Genomic DNA, 21,429 nt, shown 5'->3' on the forward strand with positions numbered 1-21,429 from the left:
TTAAAAATAAATCTGTTAAACAGAGGTTACTAGGGATGGAACATTTGCCATTATAATAGGAGTTCTTAGCTAGTTAAATGTGCTTCTATGTCTTTGTTGTTTACCTTAAGGAAGCAATGCTTTCATTTAAAGGGTTGTATGTAGGGTCAGGAACTCATGCACCACATACAGATATTTAAGGATGGGTATATTCAGCCTGCAGTCTCCCTCAGAAAGAGCAGCAACCCCCATCCCCCAGTCTCAGGAACTGACTCCCAACTGAAACCATTTATACCAACATTTAGAAAAGTAGCTTAATTATATATATGCAAATTATTTGCAATAGCCCCAGGCAGCCTGACAAATATTAGCTACTTATTTAGGCTAAATATAATACTTCACAATCCTTTACAGTCTTGGGTCTTTGCACTCAGTTTATTTTCAGTTTGATCTGCTGTTTCTTTGTTTTTCCTTATCTCTACCTTCTCTCAGTGGTCAGATGTAGGTTTTTGTTCCTTTTACCAGCCTGGATGATAAAATGTCCTTCAAAGGCTGTATATGAGAAACACGACCCCCCTCCCAGTTGTGGTGCTATGGGAGGTGGTGGAACTTTCAGGAAGTGAGGCCTACTGGAGGAAGTTAGGTTACTTGGGGGTGTGCTTTTGAGTAGAATATGCTGAGACCCTCGTGTCTCTGCTCTCGTTCTCTCTCTCTCTCTCTCTTCTCTCTCTTTCACTCTCTCTCTCCCTCCTTCCCTCTTTCCCTCCCTCCTTTCCTCTTTCTATCTCCTGACCCTTCCCTCTCCCTCTCCCTCTCCCTCTCGCTTGTGTCCTGTCTGCCATGAACCAGCTCTGACTTGAACTCCTATAATGACTCCCTGCCTTACCACAGACCTAAGCAACATGACTGAGCCAGGAGTACAACATTTATAACCAAACCATGAAGTGAAGCCTCTGGAACAAGGAAGCTAATATCAAATCCTTCTTTCAGTTATTTGCCACAGGTATTTCTTTCAGTGATGGAAAGCTGACACAAGCCTACCTACTCCCTCAGCACCCTCTAAGTCCTAGGTAAACAATTTCAAGCATCTAGTGGAGGCTAAAATCCTTTCCCAAACCAGATTGTTCTTACATGCTATGAGAGATTCCTGAGAGTCCAGATATGGCATCTCCTTTGCCTTGCCATGAAGGGCTGGACTCACCAGGAATATTCCTGAGTGGAGAATCTCCTCCCCTCACACTGCCAAACTTGATAGGCCCCGAGATCTGCTCCTAAGTTATTCTGTTTTTCTGTCTTTCTCAGACTTCCTCCTATAACGTAGGTCTTCCTGCTGCTTCTCTAGTATTTGGAGTCATATGTGAATGATTTTGTTTTAGCAGTATATCAATAGTCCTCACACCTAACTTCCACTGGCATATGCCTCTGATTGGGAAGCCCTAGAATTGTGCTTTCCAGTACATTTTTGGCATTGCACAATGTCACAGTTTCCTGGCATCCTTCTTAAATGTGGCTTTGCAAGATTATCCCCACCTGTTCCACCTCAAGTTCAGACACATTTTTTTTTTTTTTTGCCAGTCCTGTGGCTTGAGCTCAGGGCCTGAGCATTGTCCTTGGGCTTTCTCAAGGCTAGCACTCTACCACTTGAGCCACAGCACCACTTCTGGCTTTTTTTTCTATGTATGTGGGTGCTGAGGAATCGAACCCGGGTCTTTGTGCATGCTAGGAAGCACTCTTACCACTAGACCAAACCCCCAGCCTATCCAGACACATTTTTGTGCCATCTTTGTTCTCCATTTTCTGTCCTTGGAAACAACCTAAAATCCCTTCACTAAAGGAATATCTGAATATGACTTCTATGTATGAATGCCCACAGAAAGAAAGCACCAAATATGTGTATATATATACATATATACATGTATACATATTTATGTATTAGAAACTGATTGGAATGAAACACACATTTTGAGAGTATTCACCTAAGCATCTTTTTACAGAAGCCTTGAGACAGGTCCTGTAGAGCTGCAGGAGTGAAGATGAACATCTTAAATCATCACATACTACCACCTGCCCTGAGCCTGGAAGTTTTAGGTTTAGAATTTGATATATTTCCACTAAGAGAGTGTTATAAACCCGGGTGTTAGTGGCTCACACTGTAATTCTAGGTACTCAAAAGTTTGAGATCTGAAGATTGTGGCTCAAAGTCAGCCTAGGCAGAGGCTGTTATCTCTAACTATCAAAAAGCCAGAAGTGGAAGTTTGGCTCAAGTGCTAGGGAGCCAGCCTTAAGCAAAAATGCTAAACAAATACTTTCTATAATGAATTGAAGAATAAACTGATTTTTCCATAAATTACGAAAATAGCATGTGATAGTATAAAAAGTTCAAGTGAGACATTATTTAAAATTGTAAGTACATAGTTTTATTTATATCCTCTCTACCCTGGCTCAATATTTCATTTATCCTATTTACATCTACACATTTACTATATGTAGCTCTAGACAAGTAAGTGATTGATTTTTGTAGATTTTTGTATCTGGTTTATGTTAGTTAGGTTTGACTAATGTCTGCTTACCTGAGAAAGGTCTCTTTGAAAATGAATGAGCCATCTAGTATATTGTGTATATGGTTATTTGTTTATTTGAAATAGAATAGAGAAGGGGGGAAAACAAGATGAAGGGAGGGGGAGGCAGGAGGGAAATGGGGACCAAAACACGAGAAGGGTATCAATGTTTGTGAAGTAATGCACCTTCTATCTGGAGAGTATAATGTAACCCTTCTATTAATTACAATAAAAAAGAATATTAAACAAAGAAAATAAATGAACCAAATGAAGAATTCTATAAAATCCAATGGCCAGAGAAGGAATTTTTATATAGGGCTAAGCGAGTGAAAGAAACAGAAGCAAAGATTTCTTATAACAGGAAGTAAATTTCACACTCAATACATGATTCCAGAAATGTGTTATGACCATGTGATTTTTCCTAGACTACTAAAAAGCAGAGTAGATCTTTATTTATAGGTTATACTGAGGAAGAGCCTATATTACATGGCTGAAGTTCCTGAAAATCTCTTTTAAAATGTTCCTTTCCTTCTCATTCTGTCCACAAATGAATAAATAAATGTCTGTATTCTATTTTGGCAGTCCCACCAACAACCTGTGTGTGTGTGTGTGTGTGTGTGTGTGTGTGTGTGTGTGTGTGTGAAGACAGAAACCCTTGCTCAGTTTTCTCTCCTCTAGATTTCTCTAGCCATTGACTAGTTTGTAGAATGCAAGTGTGATCTAGAAGGTTTCAATAAGTAGGCATGTAGCTCAGTATCTGAAGGGATGAAAATCAATCTCAAAATTGTCAAGTATCTGAAGGGATGAAAATCAATCTCAAAATTGTCATCACCGAAAAATAAAACATTGAGGAAATTTGAGCTAAAAACTCAAATCACAGAGAGAATGTTAGCCAAATTACATTTCCCCAACAAAGCCGAATTGTCTAATATTCTGAAATATCCATCCCTCTTATTAATCTAATCGTATTTGAATATAACAGACATTTGAAGAACTGGACTAGATTGGTAAGATAGGAAAGAAGGAATGTTTCTGATTGAATTTTTCAGCAGGGGAGCTGAAGTGTCTCTTTTTAACATCTGGGTAATGACACTTGGAATTCCTTATTTGGATGTATCCTATACTTGCAAGGCTGGTGCTTTACCATTTCCATCATTCTTCCTGCTCCTCTTTTTGCTAGTTGTTTTGGAGACGGAGTCAGATGGAGTCCGTTCCACCTAGGATAGCCTTGAAAATTGAAGTCCTCTAGATCAGTTTCCTTTGTAGTTAGGATTATAGGCATGGGGCACTGGTTTTGGGTCTGGAATTACTTTTCATGGCATTCCAATGCTGAGTAATCAGCCTTAATATGTGTCAAGCATGTTTGTGAGGCCAACAAGGGTGGCCATTAAGGACCAGGAGTCCTCTTTTTTGCCTGACCCACAAAGGCACTCATGTCTCACATCCCAGGAAATAATATTTGCCTGCCCAGACTTGTGAAGTGATCAAGTGCTGCACTGTGTACTCCATCCAGAGTGCTCACTGGCTGCCCTGGGAAGGCACCATCTTCCCCAGGTCCTGCTGGAACCAGCCTTATCCACGATCTGGCTGGTGGCAATTTCTTTGCTATGAAAATCAGACAACAAATCAGCTCAGCCATGGTACAGGTAGTATAGTATGTCCTTGCAAGTGCTATCAAAAGAAAGAGAAACACTTCCTTTTGGGGTCTTTTGCCTAAAACTGCAGTTTTCTTAAGCATCTTCTCACCATGAGAACCCATGTCTGAATCCCTTCAACTTTCTCTTCCCTGATTCATTTGGAGTTGCTTCCATGAGGTCTCTGGATTCTAAAACACTTCAGGACAAGAAAAGATTCTTAACTGGTCCTAGTCAGTCCTGGGGGCACTGAACAAGAATAGACTCACAGACTTTCCTAGCACACCTCAAGCCCATTTGGAATAGACTGTGCTCAGTTTAAATTAAGGAACTTGGGGAGGTAAAAGACCAGAACTCTTGCCCTGATGACTATAGACTTGGAAGGCAATAGCTAAATGATGGAGGCAGGTGCCTGCTATCTAGAAGCCAAGCAGACAAACAGTGTATTTCCTGTCAATTATGCTCTAGCATCTCTGCCAACGTGGCTATAGACTCTTTTTTAAATTGAACTGAGGAGCAAAACAAGACTCTATGCCATCTAATTCAGCCTTCCATGTTTTCCTTGTTCTTGCTTTGCCTCCCAGAGGAATTCAGCACTCATAAAACTCAGGTGGAGGGGAGTCAAGCTCACTAATTGCAAATTAGAATTAAAGGAAAGTATGGAATAAAACTGATATGCAATTAACATCCCACTTCTTGTCACTCACAGAATGAATACCAGTGTGGTGACTCAGTGTAGATCAAAGGAGCCCCGGGTTCACAAATGCAGTGTATAAACCACATCTGTAGACAGGCATCCAGCTCTCATATTCCCCTGCTCTCTTGAAGGAGCAGATGAAGAATTCTAGCTGGGGAATATCTATCCCTCTGTCTTGTTCAGGTGGTATGCCATTAGCTAGGGAGACTAGAGCAATACCAGCCTCAGATGAATTCACCAAAAGCAATACTCATCCTTACTCTTCAGGAACCAAGTACCTCAATTATCTACCACCCACTACTTCCTCTCTGCCAAAGTCAGATGCAATGAGATAATATAAACTAGCATTCATATTAGCCAGTGAGAAAACATAGACTGAAAAGCTGATGAAGATCTAAATACATACATTTATGGGTCTATGGGCACAAATTAAGTGGTAGAGCGTTTGCTTTGGAAGCACAAAGCCCTAGGTGTAATCTCCAGTCAATCAACCAATATACCAGTTCATTTCCTTTTTATTAGAACAATGTGCTTGCTTTAAGTACATAACCATAAGCTGCTTGCATGATTCAGTGACTCGAAGAAGCATGTCTAAATAGCAAATGGCCACAAATTGATCTTCAAAATTGTGCGGTCAGTGGTTAACTACAGCTCCACAGTTGTGTTCAGCTCCCAAAATGCTTGGCCACATGTACCTGGATGTAGACACTGAGGCATAGGTTCTCTGAAGGAGGGAGACATTTCAAATTCAGGAAGCGAGGAGTCCAAAAGGTGGTTGTGTGTGAGTGGGAGACAGGCAGGGGGGAAGAAGGGAGAGAGAGGAGAGCATGAAAAACTCACTCAGTGGCACAGAAAAGTATCTTTGGATTCTCCTTAGACAGTATCGTGGGGAAATTTTACCTTGCTCAGTATAGCAGTGCATCCTGTGGGAAGGAATCTTGAAGAAGTGCTACATTCTGAGTTCAAGTCTGCTGAAGGAAAAAATAAAGAGACAAGAGACAGACATACATGTGGGGCAGATAGAGAGGAACCATTTGCCAAAAGTAAGTGAAATAGCTGACTTAAAAATTCCTTAACACTATCTCTTTTCTCACTTCTGGGAAATTATTGCAGGTCCTATCTTTCTATCAACAGAAAAATGTTGAAAAGCCAGGAAAGAGAGTAATTCATGTGCTCTAGGAGATGTGGCTGAGGAGACAAAAATGTTTCAAATAACGGAACTACTATTTTTCAAACTACAAACCACTATCTTTTCCTAGACGCAGCGAAGTTGTCATTTGTGTTAGTTCCCTCTGTCATACACAAGAGGGGTAAACATCCCTTTCTCGTTTATAAAACTGCCTTTGGTGATGATAGTTTGAACCTCCTGATATGAGTATCCCTATCTGAGGTCGAGCTACTTCAATGCACCATACTTCATTCAAACAAACCACACTGATTTACTCATTTGAGATCATGGTGTTTGAATTATTCCCATTTAAGTCTAAGCCTGATATTAGCTCCATATTGAACATGAAAGAAAACGCCTCTTTAAATAGAAAATTCTTAAGCCATTTTCAAGGGCTTGTAGGCAATTGCATATTATTGTCTAAAATAAGTACAACTGATTTCTAATTTAAATACATATACAATTGTAGCACATACTTGTTGTTATGTAGGATTTTTAGCCAAGGTGTAATCTCTGGTGTCCTTAATCTGTAACAAGAAGAAACCAGACAAGGCCAAATGGAAGTTCCCTCTAACACTAACACCAGAGATCCTAAAACATTTGGCCAACTTCTCTGCATCCTGCCACCTACTGCATAATTTGTATAGTATTTTTATTGTCTACTAGAGTTGAGAATTTAATATGCTTATTTCTGAAAATTTAAGGCAAACAAATTGAGAAAGTGAGAAAAAAAATCTGTTAACAGCACTATGTACAAGATCTGTTTCCCACAAATTGTGCCTTGTGGTTTTACTTTAAAGCAGATGATTCCCAATAAAAAGTATTTGAATCAGAATCCTATTTTGTGTTTACTTATAATTAACCAAAATTCATCCTAAGGATTTTTTTTTCTACCAGGAAACCATGTAAGTGCATGCTACTACAGTGCAAAGAAATCAGCAAATTTAAGGCTTCTAAAATTAACTTGATAAAAAAGTAAGCCCATTAGATTGTATCTCTGTAACTTCCTAATTGACAAGCTATATAACCTTGTTGACTTTTATTAAAACTATTTCCAGTTGTTACTGAACATTTTAAGCCTATACATCTCAGCAAGTGATGACACTTCTAAAAATAACAATTGATATTTGATCCTATGCCAGATATCACAGTAGGACAATAAAAGGCATTTTATGTAATTTTAATTACCCTATGTAGGTAGATAGTATCCTAGTTTTACAAGTGGAAGAAAAGGACAATGAAGCTAGAAAATTAAAAAACAACTGTCTCTGTATGCGGAGAATAACTGAACTAGAAATCTGTTCTAGTCTGGACTGCTACCAGTCTATGTGCCCTAGCCTGTTGACAATTTTAATTTCTTAAAAACCTTTTTGTTGAAAGGTTTCATTGAAAGTTTTGATGTTTAAATTCATTTTCTGAAACTAAAGGCTTTGTAATTAAGAAATGAAGATAGAGTCACTAAATCCAGAGGGCAGCTAAAGTGCAATAGCACATAAGGCGCCAGGTATCCATGAAGTTATGTTCTTATAGAACAGCAACAGTATCAGAAAATGTTGAACAAAAGGGCTAACAAAAGGGCTTTCCACTTCCCAGTACTGGTTTGGCCCTTTAATAAGCAACACACTGACATTGCAGTCCTAGATGGAGTGTCTCCAACTGTCACTGAGTCTCTTGCCTAGTGCATCTATTGAAAAAGTTGTAACCTCCTCTCCAAGAAACATCTGGCAATGTGTGAAGTAGACATTCTTGATTTACTCAGCAGGAGCCAAGGGTGAGGAGAGGTTGCTATTGGAATCTAGCGGCTTGCATTTCCATTGCAACTGGCATTAGGGGCCAGTTCAACATCCTGTGATGTCCAACAGCAGCCTTCCTCCGCCCCATTTCCAAATGTCCAGTGTAGATTTGACATATTGGGAGTGGGCACTACCTTCGTGCATTCAAAACAAATGAGGAATAAGATAAATGCAAGCTGCCCTAACACAACTCAGAAGCTGAGTTTAAGAAATAAGACTTTATGTACACTGTTTAATCTGAAGACCCCAAGTAATAGTTGTATTTAAATACTTTTATTTTCATTTCACAAAAAGCATCAATATTTGCAGTTAAACATGCCTTTCAATCAGTGCTGGTCATATGCAAGAAAGAAAAAAAAAGAACAGAAGAGAAACAAAACCCAAACAACTGATTAGAACTATAAGGAAATGTAAGCCTTTCCCCTTTACAAGCGAAACAACACAATTTGCGTAAACAATAGTATATACATATTATTTTTAAAATCTTTCACAAAATACAGATTATGATATAAATTTAGAATTGCACTCACAAACTCAAACTGAAGGATTTGAAGATCTCTACAGGTGTTTAAATACAAAACTGTAATACCATTATAAGTTTCCAAGTAAATTACTTTCCAAATATTTGAAAGAGACGATTCTTCACAGCAACATGGAATACTTGGCTTTAATCAAGACAGTGGTGAGACAAAGGTTTGTGAGTTTGTTGATTAATGCGAATTCTCAGTTATGCTATAATTTTCATTTTACATACATGTACACACTCAGTGTATTGCTGTACTGGTGGTTTATACAGCCCCACTTCTGGAGTATTTCATTGAGCTAAGCCGTGACCTTTTCTTCCTTTGAAGTATTTCAAATTAAGAACTGTTCAGAAATATCACTAATGACTACCATGACTAACTCCAAAAAGGTGCCTGTTTCTCTTTAATGATCAAAGTTAAGCATGTCATGAATAAACATTTTTTTCCCCTACAGCAGCAGGTATAAGTCACAGCAATGTGCAGGGTAATTTTTTAGCACTAAAGTCTGAGAGTCTGATGTGGTACGATTTCTTTGCAAATTTTCTAAGAGTTCCATCACCCAAAGTTTCTTAAATAATGATATGGCAAATCTTCATCATGGAATAGCATCATTATAAATATGAAAGAAATAAGCTAAGGCGTTGCAAGGAAGAAATGGAAGGAGATTTACACATGCATTTTCTTTGATGCAGACAAATGAGCAGTCATAACATTTACCATGTGGCTAAAGAAGAGACAAGGTGAAATATGATAGAAGAATGCTGAGGGCAAACATGCAGGCCTGGGTGCACGAAATGCACACAAAAACACAAGACTAATGAGTCAGAGTGGCTTCAATTTTTGAATGCAATTGGAGATGCCATCAAACAGTGCAGGCACCAGAGACAAAAGCGGAAAAAAGAGCTGGAATGGTTCGGCTAATAGAGAGTTGAAGAAACAAATGCAGCCACACAAGAGTTCTGAAGAAGGGCCAACTTCTCTTGCCACATGTGGGTGTTGATAGGTGGAAAGGGCTTGCCCTCAAATTTCGTTTAGATTAGCTTTTGTAACAATAACAATAACTCAAAGGTTCATTCCAATGATCAAAATTATTTCTCCTGGGCAAACAAAAACAGCTACTGCTGGAACTATAAGAGACTTTAGACCATTCAGAAGTCCAGGCCCCACATAAAAGCTATGCTTCAAAGATCATGGAACAAGTTATGGAGATCACTATTATTGGCTCACTGGCCTCACTGGCTTACCTGTTTCTGAAAGATTAATCAGCAATCAGGTTTAAATCATTTTGCTCGGTGCTGTCTCTGCTTTTCAGTCATTTCAAAAAGTGTAGATCCCTCTCTGCTATCTCACTTTTATCAATATGACAAATACTGGATCTGATTTAGCATTCACAATATCAGCAATATCCAAGTGCCCACTTGAATCCTATTTGCTGCACACCTGTAGCCATTAGTTACACATGGAGTCCCACATGGCTACACCTTCAATCCAGATGCCAGAAACTTAGTGAAGCTTTGGGTTAGGTACATTAAGAGCCCTGCAAAGAACTAAGTATTAAAGGGAAATAGGGGAAGAGAGGAGAAATAGGTAAGTTGTATATTTGTGTATATATATATTTACAATCTTAAAGTATACATCCTAAAGAATAAAATAAAATAACCACAAAAACAACTATACTGGCTACTTTTAAATGAAAAGTACTCTGTTATATTATGAACTCGATCTTTATTCTGCTCTTTATATCCATGTACAGGACTATTAAATATAAACCTAAAATAACAGAAAAAATGAAACTATAATCTGTTACAAAAATAGAAAATTTCCCAAAACAAATGAATACATAAACAACATGTAACTACTCTAATCACTATTGCCTCCATAGGCAATAAGGGAAAGGGGAGAATGGGAGATCTGTCATACACTGATCCTCGATTTTAATTAGGTACCTATATATCCATGTGAAGGATTAGGTACCAATCAATGAGATAAAAATATTTATATACAATTTTAAAAAGCATATATCCTATCCCTTTCCCCTAAATACTACCCACACAAATATCCCCTCCCACACACAAGGAAAAAAACCCAGTTATAAAATTATTGCCATTTCAGGCAATGAGGGAAGGGGAAAGAGGAGAGTTATCATACGTCTGGACCTCCGTGTTTCATTATGTATCTACAAGTCCCAGTAAAAGACTGAGCTCGACATAAAATAACACACTGAAGATATCAAATAGTTACATCTATTTAAAAACATGTATATCATCCTCCTAAACAGACAAACAAACAGACACACAAACATCTATTCTACCATTGCCTACCAGGCAATGAGGGCCGGGGAGTGTGGGAGAATTTTCATAGAGTCAATCTCAGCATTCATTAAGTATCTAGTCATGCAAAGGACCAGATTCAAAATAAATTTAATGCCAAAAATGGCCCAAAATATTTACATATTTAAAATATATACATAGTTGTTTCTATAATAAGCCTACTCCCTTAAAAACAAAAACAAAAGCAACCAAGAAACAAACTAGCCCCACCAGGTGTATACACCATTGCCGACGTACAGAAGCAATAAGGAAAGAAAGCTAGACCATGTCTCTTTATAGGCCTTTCATTATATTTGATAATTAAAAGTTCAAACAGAAAACCAGTTGAGAGTGAAAGAATGAAAAAAAAGGCAAATATTTATATACAGTTTAAAAAGCACAATATAGGAGTATTCCCGTCCTCTTGACAGAGAAACCCAAGCAACTACTCTACTAGCCATTGCCCCAGAGGGCAATATGGGGAAAGGGCAGGGGACACATTTTCATAGAATGAATCTCAATTTTCCTATGTACCTAATGTCCACAGGTAGGTCTAGGTACAAAATGAAGTACCAGGAAAAAAAAAAGAAGCAAACCCTCTTATATACAGATTTGAAAATCTAGTTTAACATAACTCCAACCTCCTGGGAGGGTTGAGTAAACAAACCAGCTAACAAAGAACTGGGCTATATCTATTGCCTATAGAAGTGATTAGAAAGGGCACAAGAGGGAAGTTTGTACAATCTGGACTTCCACATTAACTTTATTAAGGACTTATACATCCATGCAAGAGAGTCTCTACAAAATGAAATAACACAGTATGTACATTAAGAAGATCACATATAACATACCCTTAGCCTACTCCCAACCCTCAAAACCTAAAAAGTAATCCCAGACAACCTGAAAACGACTGCCTAACACAGAGATAGAAAGGGAAAGGGAAAGGCACTACACATCCAGAGCTGCAGGATTCATCAGGAAAGCCTCAATCCAACAGAAGGACCAGAACTTAGTGAAAGACTGTAATAAAGTAAAAGCATGAACATACTTTAAAAATTACATACCCCAAACCCTGAGAAGCCTGAAACGAATCAGCTCTTCTACTGATTACCACACTACTATTTCACAACACCAGTGCAAGGGAAAAGGAAGAAACTTGATAGTATAAGCTTCATATATATATATTTACATATCCTTAGAAAAGACAGATGGCAATTAAATACAACAAAAAAGCAGCAAAACATTTATGTCTTTTAAAAGCACATATCCTTATTTTTGAAAGCACTTTCTTTTATATAGTAAAAACAAAACAAGACTACACAACAAAAAAATCCAAGTTTCAAACAAACTCTAACTAGTCTAAAAAAGTATTGCCCAGGTAAGCAAAAAGGAAAAGGAAGAATAGATTGTTACGTAACTGGAACTCAGTGGTTAATTAGGTATAGTCTGATTTGGGCATCCAATGAAGTAAATACAATATGTAGGAGCATACATTGAGTACACTTTCTTCCCTCCCTCTCCCACAACTATTCTATTACTATTATCCCACAGACAGTAAGGGAGAAGAGTTGATGGTATATATCCATGTCTCCCTGTTTGGAAGGTATGCTTATGTTCATGAGAACACAGTATAAAATAAGTAAGACAATATAAATATAGTAGCAGCTACATTTACAAACATTTTCCCTATTCCCTTCCATATCCCCAAACACAGCTATTGTCTAAAGAAGCAATAAGGGAAAAGAGGAGAGCCACTAACTTTGAACTTCAATTTTCATTAAGTATATATGCACTTATACAAAGGAACAAGTATAAAATGAAATAAAAAAACATTTATATACCCTTGAGTTATAGATAACCTCAGTCTCTAAGAGTACACCAAAGCAACAGCCACTATGACTAGCCCTAGCTATTGTCTGTGCACGCATGCAGTAAGGAAACAGGTAAATGGGACAATGCCATACCTTTGGACCTTTATGGGTTATCCACATGTCCACAGAAAGTATGAGCAAAGTGCAGAACAAAATAACAATAAAAATAGCAGCAAAAACATTTCTACACAGCTTGTAAAATAAACTACCTTGCACTCCTAATGTCACCTTAAAAAAATAAGTACTCTGTAGCTTTTGCCCATAATACATAATATGGGAAAATGGTTTCATGGGTGTAGTATTGAACTCTTCACCAGGATAAAATATATAAAGTGAAAGAATATAAAAATATATAGACTACATATGTACATTTGAAAAATATATATCCAATCCCCCTATACATTAACAAATTGATTAGCTACTGTACTAGCTGTTGCCCAGTCAGGCAATAAGGGAAGGGGTTAGAAGAGGAGATTTAGCACACTTTTGGACCTCCATTTTTCATTTTGTAGTTAATGCAGAGAGTGAAACACAGAATAAAAGAACCAAAACTAGCAAGGTGCTTGGTGGCTTTCACTTGTGAGAAATGATCCCAGTTCAAAGCCAACCATGGCAGAAAGGCCCATGAGGTTCTTTATCTCCAGTTAACCACCCTCAAACTGGAAGTGGAGCTATAGCTCAAGTGGTAGAATGCTAGTCATAACTAAAAAAATCTCAGGGACAGCACCCAAGCCCTGAATTCAAGCCCCAAGACTGATCTTAGATTTAAAAAATACAAGTGGGTTAAGGGGAAAAAAAACTTTATAAAAGCAGAGTTAATTTCAATTTAAAAAAATTGATGAAAGCAAAGGTGAGAAGAGCTGCCTCATACCTATGACACCAATTCTCATCTAAGTATTAAAATCTAGGTATTAAACTTGGCCAAGGAACTGCTGCTCTTGGAGATGGCAGCACTGAGATGCAATGAAGCCTGCTTGCAGGCCCACAGAATGTATGGGAATGTGTTCGAATAGCTGATTGGAAATCATGGGTCCAGAGTTCCAGTCTTTCATTTGAGGACTACCTTAAAACTAATTCAACAGACTATGAGTAATCCGATAAACTCAACACCTGTTAATTTCTTACTTCTAATACTCTGAACTATTTGTTTGGTACCAGTAATTCTAGTGTAGCTTGATTTGGTTTTGTATACCAAATACTGAACAGCTCTTCTGTTCCTACAGTAGCTAAAACCCATAAAATGAAAACACACATGGCAGAGAAAATTATAGTAAAGTGATTAGTGAAGTTTGTGAATCTCAAAATAATAGCAAACACATTCTGATTTAAAGAGACAAACAGACAAGACAAAGCTCCTGGTAGAAGCTGCCACTTCTTGAAGTTTAACGTTTATCATTTCATATTAACACATTAGTTCATTGATATTAATTTCTATTTCACAGGCTCTCAGATTTTTGATATACAAATAGGGATTTCCAATTCTATCTTTCCTAATAATCTGGTATGATATGTCTGTTACATGACATTCAGGCAGACTCTCTGCAATGAACAGGATGATGATTCAATGGATACCCAGCTGGGTCAGGAATCTGTGTGCTCAACTTCTGTGCTTTAGTCTGAGTAGAATATAATGCATAGAATAAAAAGCATTTATTACACTGTGAATTGTACCTCTGATTCATTCCTAAGAGGTCCCGTTATAAATGTGATAGCATAACATTAAAAATTATGAAATTCTGTGGGGAAACTAAGAAGAGGTCTGCCAAAACTACAAATAATTGAGGTGAAAGTTATAAATGAAACATGGGAATGAATAGCCTTTGAGTATACAGACGATATTAGATCATAAGTTACCTCTTTTTGTCCATTTTTGTAAGGATTTACTTTTAATAACATCCCACACCACACACACTCATACATATATACAAGCACATATTTCAATGGAACCAAAATTATATTAGTTAAGATTTAAGATTTGCCATATGCAAAGTTCACACATTTTCAAAGTAATGTTGAGATGGGCTGTAAAATTGAAGGCTCTTAACTAACTCTGAGAAGTAGCAAAATTTACACTATATCAAAAAACTCTCAAACTTCTTACTCAAAGTTAGTACTTTTCCTTCACATTAAAATACAAAGCCACACCAACTTTCAGTGTTAACTAAATCATCATTCATTTACCAAAACACAAGAAAGATAAAGATCTATAATCATCTCTGTTTGTCTAACACATTTTTCGATGAATCTGTGATTCTCAAGATACAATATATTCTACTTAAAAACAGAGATAAATATTTAGAAAAGACAAACTTGGGGAAAATATATTAGGATTAAAGCAAGGTATATTTTAGCTTTCCAGACTTTTATATTTTCTTATATAAAAATATTTCCATAAAATAAAATATAATTTTATACACACTCCACATATTCTAACTTCACATCCACTGAATAAAAAAGGTGACCTTTCCTACTGCCTGCCTCTGGTGTGTAAGTGTTCATTGGGGGACGTTTCCTTTTGTATGGACACAGACATTGTTTGCAAACAAAATACAAAGTCTCAGGAGTTATTAGGAAGGAAACTTCTCTCCTAAAAACCAACAAAACACAACTTTAGGTGTAAGTCTGCATAGCTCAAAAAATTCAAGTACAGAATTTCTCCTTGAGAAGGAGTGAAAATACCATACAGTTTTAAATCCCTTATTTTCTTTCATTCATTGGCCATTCCACTTAATATTAATTTGGCCACACCAAAAGAAAAACTACATATATCTCTATATATATAATCAAATAAAAAACTACTATTTTTAATATTGGAAAAAAATTCAAAGCCTGCCACACTGAACATCACTTCAATTTTCTCCTTTCCACGTGTTTTTTTTTTTTTTCCTTTAAGGTACTATGGTGAACGTCAAAAAAAAATCCAATTTCTCAAGGGACTTATTTTAAAATATGCTTCTAATATCAGTGTGTGATTAAAAATGAAAATCTATACTTGGCTATGATTCAGAGAAGGTGTGTATAGTTTGTGAGGACAAAAGGCAACAAACAGCATTCTTAGTAAATGATGATTTAAAAAAATGTCATGAGGAAAAATGCCAGTGTAAACAGAATGCTTGCTACGAATACAGTAATACTAGGTTATCATGTAAGGTCAGTCTAGGATAGGTAGGAAAATGGTGTACAGATAGGAAAGATATTGGTATTCATGAATAAAACAATTCTAATTAAAGCTAAGTGAGTTTGGACTATTTTCCTATGGTAATATAAAACAAAAATAAAATAGAAAGTGTTACATACTTGGAAATACTCACTTTTTGGCCTGGTTATTTAACTGTTTAATCTAACAAAATAATTCTGTAGCACCTGGCTATTTTTACAGGATAAAGGACAACAGATAACATTATTTTAAAAACTCTTTTCTGCAAATAAAGACTTATTTCAAAACTACAAATCAAAGTAGACCTGTATGCCTGAGAACAGCTCTCTACAGTTGCAATATCCCACTGCTGAATTCAAGGCTAACTCTACAATATTTCAATAGCATCTATCAACAAGCAGCAACAAATGGTTGACAATTAGCAGCCTGTAAAGATGGTGCCACTTACAGTAGACCCTGTTTCATTGTGTCAGTAACTTTCTGGATATTGAGAAATAGAACAGAATTTCCAAATCAATTTCTTTCCCATTTGTATTCATTCAAAGCAGAAAAACTGCTCATTATGTTTACAGATGATTGCCATATAGGTGAACATAATTTGATGATAAATAACTATATACTGCCAAAAGATACTTTAGAAAAGACAGATGAAAACTACAGTTGGGCCCTGAGCTAACTACAGTTCTAACAGTGCAAACACTTGGCAGCAGTCTTGGCTTCACCTTGGCTTTTGCAAAAGCAGCAGAGCCCAAGTTCACAGCTCTCTGAATGGGTGACAGAATGAGGTACAGGTGTGTGCTACAGCCACCATGACAGATCTCCCAGATTCTTCTCAATCCACTGGATATTCAGCTGAATGACTTCCAAGGCCTCCTGAACACAGTGGAGCTGAAAGGTTGCCTCTGATTGACTTTCAAAGAATGACTGGACCTGTAAATTCCATGGGCAAAAGTTTTAAAAGAAGAAAGGGTTATCTAGTAAATCTCAGGTAACTGACAATCCTGATATAAACTTTAACTTAAACATGATTGTGCTAACATCCTGAAAACAGTAGAGAGAAGTATTTTAATATTCAAGGTGTCTAAATGGAGATTTTAGTCAAATAGGATATCTGAAGAGATGGTGAAATGGTCTTTTACTACCACTACTACTGCTATACTCTGCTCTGTACTACTTCTAACTAAAAAGAAGAAAATATGCCCAGGATATAATGAGTAGAATTTGAAATTAGCTTTGGTGCTTTAAATTTACCCTTTGCTATAGTTCTGCGAGACAATTACATTAACCACTTAATCGGTATTAAAATGACAAAGCAATAGTACTGAGAATGGACTCAGAAATTTCCCTCTTTGTCATATGTTCAACACTTGTAGTGACATGGAAGCACCATTAACCTTGATGAAGAGAAGCATTGAAGGGACAGGAATTAGGATGAAAAATAAAGCACCACATTCACATAAACTTAGTGGCCTAAGGGGGAAAGGGTTTCCCAGTTTCCCTTACTCCCATTTATAGAACTGACCTCAGACAAATGTGCCTTGGTTGAAAATAGGTGAGTTGATCCAGCCACAATACTTTGTATGGTATAGGACCCCAGATGGAACCTGAAAAAAACACAAATAAAAGAGAAAATATGTGACAAATACTAATAAACAAGACCCTTTTTCTGAGTGGGAAGGAATGCCTTACTGCCTAAGGCAGAGTGGAGTCTTGCTGCCTTTCAGGGGGTCAGATACACCTACTTACATCGGGAGGAAAGGTGGGCAGAAAAGGGGAGGGGGAATTTAGGATATACAGAAAAATTCATCTTCTCAAAGATCATATGCACCCAGAATATTTTATTTGCTGTAAAAGACAAAAGAACAGACAAACCGCTTGTGTTGTCTAGCATGCTGTGAGTTCTTAACTGATAACTTGGCAATAGAGACATTTCCAACATGCAAAGTTTAACTCACGCTATGCAATTATGTTTATAAATGTAAACATTTCTGGGTATCCAAAAAGTGTTTTCTGTAAGGAAAACTCCTTCAAAACAATACAACATTTAGCTTTTTTCCCCCTAAATGCAGAGTCTGAGAAATGGGAAAAGTTACTTAAACTTACTTCTGTACAAGGTTATTCCAGTTTTCTTTAACAAAATCCCAAGCCAGTAAGTGTCCAGGAAAATGCTGGCCCACTGTTCTAATGATAAATGACAACTTCTGAGTTCGGAAGATATCTCCATGAAGGCTACTTTTCATCAACCTGAAAAACAGAACAGATTCAGCCTCCAAGTGCTCATGAAGAAGTGACATCTGAACTTAACTTTGTATTAGCTTCCTAATTAATGCTCTAGAATAATCCAAAGGAAATAGGTTAGTCTAACATTAGTCTAACATAGTATAAATTGAAAACTTGTTATTTTTATTGTTTTTTTCTTTTTTTTGCCAGCCCTGGGCTTGAGCTCAGGGTCTGAGCACTGTCCTTGGACTTTCTCAAGGATAAAGCTCTACCACTTGAGCCTCAGCATCACTTCTGGCTTTTTTCTATATATGTGGTACCAAGGAATTGAACCCGGGTCTTTGTTCATGCTAGGCAAGCACTCCACCACTAGGCCAAACTCCTGGCCCTAAAAATTTGTTATTTTTAAATGAAGAAATCACTAAAGCACTTACATATACTGTCACCTAATAGTTTCTGACATAGTAAGGAAATTTAACATCCATATCTACATCTATGCACACACACTATATAAATATATATTTTAAAATAACATTTTTTCTTTAGTTAAAAAATCATTTGATTTCAATAGACAGGTATATAACTACTCTTAAAACCCGGACTCTTTTGGCAACTCCCAGTGACTCATATCTGTAATCCCAGTTACTTGAGGCTGAAATCTAAAAAATCCAGGTTTGAAGCCAGACAAGGCAGAAAAGTCTGTTAGATGTTATGTTTTGTAAAATAACGAGCAATTGATGCAGGTTAAGAGGCATAGTGTATGGACAGAGCACAGACCAAGTAAGCAATTGTGAGGCCTTACTTAAAACCGGTATATGATTAAAGAAAAAAGAGCCAGACATTGGTGGCTCTTGCCTGTAATCTTAGCTACTCAGGAGGCCAAGACTGGAAGATTCAGGTTTACAGCCAACCAGGCCAGGAAAGCCCATGAGACACGCATCTCTAAACACAAGAAAATTCTAAGTGGTGCTGTGGCTCAAAGGAGCACTAACTTTAAGCAGAAGTGCTCAGGGACAGCAATTAGGCCCAGGGTTCAAGCCCTACCACCAATCAGGAGGGAAGGAAGGAAGAAAGGAAAAGAAAAAAAGAAACAAACTAATTTAGGTAATTTGATAGTGGAATATTTTATAATGTACTCTTATTAGTAACAAATAATTATACCAGACAACACTGTCTCTCCATTTTATCACTGTAATTCCATACCAGTAAAGCTTCCGTACATCCTCTGAGCTGGCAAGAGCTTTGAGTATTTTGTTCTTTTCTGCTTCTGAGCCTACAGAGCTGTACTTGCGTAAAAGGAATAACCAGCCTGTCTCCGTTTTTGCTCCAACTTTAAATACAGTAGTCATGACATCAGTAGGTAGGCTGTAAGAGAGGTAATGAAATGTAAGAAAATCAGGAAATACCCTGAGTACAAAAAGGGAGTGTGGTGGTTACTTTACCTCTGGGTCCCGTTGGATGCCATCCAATCATCAAACAGCTTTATGGCAATAGCGCTACAGTTCCCCAGATTGTGAGTGCAAGCAAACTCCAGCAAGACTGACCGAAGTTCTCGCACAGATGGGGTACCATCATCGGTCCAAGTTTGTTGTTGAACTTGATTTTGAAGCAAGCTATATATTCTTGTCTAGAGAGACAAAGCAGATTATAATGGCGGATTAACAATTAGACTGTCAAAACAGTCAATACAAGTTTATGGCTTTTCCCCAATATTTATACACTAAGGGAAAAATGAGCACATACTCATTAAATATTAACTGAAATACAAAGCTTAAATATTGCTGGGACAAAAATATTCAAAACACATTTATAGGTAATGTGGATTTATGATGATATAACTCAGAAAGAATTAAGGACCTCTGTGTAGAAAACTTTCATTCTCTCTGCAAGAAGTCATCTTCTCTCAAAAAGGTACCCATGACCACAGCTGGAAAGAAGGTAGAACTTCCTGACCTTATAATCTAGAAACCCATGAAGCAGAGAGAAAAATACGCTTCATTACTGTTTAAATGTTTCTGAATCTGGTATAAATGCATATTTTAACAAATCAACAGTTTGATATAGTAAGTTAACCCAACCAACTGAGTAAGAAAATGAGGGCTGCAGAGAATAGGTATTCAGTTCATTTTCCCTATCTTTTATTTTGGGGGGGAGTGGGACTAGAACTCAGGTCCTGGGCACTGTCCTTGGGCTTTTTCAAGGTTAACAATCTACCACTTGAGCCACAGCATCACATCTGGCTTTCTTTTCTCTATGTATGTGGTACCAAGAAATCAAACCTGGATCTTTGTGTATGCTAAGCAAGCACTCTACCACTAGGCCAAACTCCTGGCCTTTCCAAGTTTTTTTTTAATATAAAATCTTTCAAACCAAGAATGACATCGTCCCATTTGTAAGGAAATGGAAATACTTAGAAAAAATCATATTAAGTGAAGTAAGCCAGACTCAAAGGAACATAGGCTCAATGGTTTCCCTCATTTGTCATAATCAAACCTTGGGCTCTCCTAGCAAAGATTTACAATAGAATAAAATCTAGATACATAAGGCCATATAGTATGACGCTAAATGAAAGGACCTCCAAGATATAGAAACAAAAGCCATATAATGAGTGATTGTTGTCCTTAATGTACTATGTTATCGCTCATCTCTTTTGCTGTCCCTTGGTTATCTCATATTGTTACAATTTTTCACCTTGTTATCTGATATATTTTATATATATGTTTAATTGGTTATTTGAAATTGTATAGGGAAGGGGGGAAATCAAGATGAGCAGGGGGTGGGGGGGAGGGAAATGGGGACCATGTCATGAGAAAGGGTATCAATGTTTGTGAAGTAATGAACCTTCTATCTGGTGAATATAATGTAACCCTTCGATTAATTACAATAAAAAATATATGGAGAAAAAATCTTTTAAGCCAATAGAAAAAAAATGCAATAGCTCAATGGACATCTACATTCAGAGTTCAAGTTCTTTATAAAACATAATTTTCTCCATGAGAACTACTGTCAATCACTAAAGTGAATCCAACTTGAAGAGTTTTAAACTGCTGAGGTCATTTTCTTGGCAGACCTGCCCTGTGGAAGGACCTTCTCCTGTGGAGCTCAACAGTAAATAGAAAAGAGAATCCATGTAAAGGAGAACTCAGAGTTTGTTGTTGTTTAACAACATGTCACCCTAACTTTAGTTTGTTTAAAAGCAAATAGAAGCCTTGTAGAATTGTGACAGGCCAAGGATGTGAGGGACTGGGCTGACTTGATTCACTGACTAATAAATGGGATTGATGAAAGCAGTGTAGGCAATCCAGAGTGGGCACATGCCAGTGTGCAGTGCGGCTTGCCTCCACTTTCTGATAACCCTGACAGTATGCTGCCCCAAATGAGCAACGAATACAAGAAATTCAAAAGATACTCCTTCCTTTCAAATAAACTCAGAAGAATAAGGCAAGAAAAAAAGTTTATAAGTGTAAGCCTTAGAGAGAAAAATCATGACAATCCTCACTGAGACCTTACTACAACACA

General features: G+C 37.2%; 1 protein-coding gene across 6 annotated transcripts in view; it reads right to left on the reverse strand.

Annotated features, from left to right (window-relative positions):
• The window catches only part of Lnpep (leucyl and cystinyl aminopeptidase), a 111,990-nt gene that overhangs the window by 21,483 nt on the left and 69,078 nt on the right, over positions 1-21,429 (reverse strand). For 3 of the 6 annotated variants that reach the window (XM_090331594.1, XM_090331589.1, XM_090331593.1), the window contains exons 14-20: positions 19,353-19,537; positions 19,114-19,275; positions 17,794-17,934; positions 17,213-17,294; positions 16,413-16,620; positions 5,769-5,836; positions 5,368-5,592 (exon numbers count right to left, since the gene is read on the reverse strand). In XM_090331594.1, coding sequence (XP_090187720.1) covers positions 16,489-16,620; positions 17,213-17,294; positions 17,794-17,934; positions 19,114-19,275; positions 19,353-19,537 — 702 coding nt within the window. In that variant the 3' untranslated portion in view covers positions 5,368-5,592; positions 5,769-5,836; positions 16,413-16,488. Of the gene's footprint in view, positions 1-5,367; positions 5,593-5,768; positions 5,840-16,412; positions 16,621-17,212; positions 17,295-17,793; positions 17,935-19,113; positions 19,276-19,352; positions 19,538-21,429 lie in introns of those variants that run through there. The other 3 variants (XM_090331590.1, XM_090331591.1, XM_090331592.1) reach the window with 3 other exon arrangements.

This window comes from Megascapheus bottae, chromosome 4 (genome assembly GCF_031878675.1).
Source record: "Megascapheus bottae isolate mThoBot1 chromosome 4, mThoBot2.hap1, whole genome shotgun sequence".
NCBI classification, from domain to species: Eukaryota; Metazoa; Chordata; class Mammalia; order Rodentia; family Geomyidae; genus Megascapheus; species Megascapheus bottae.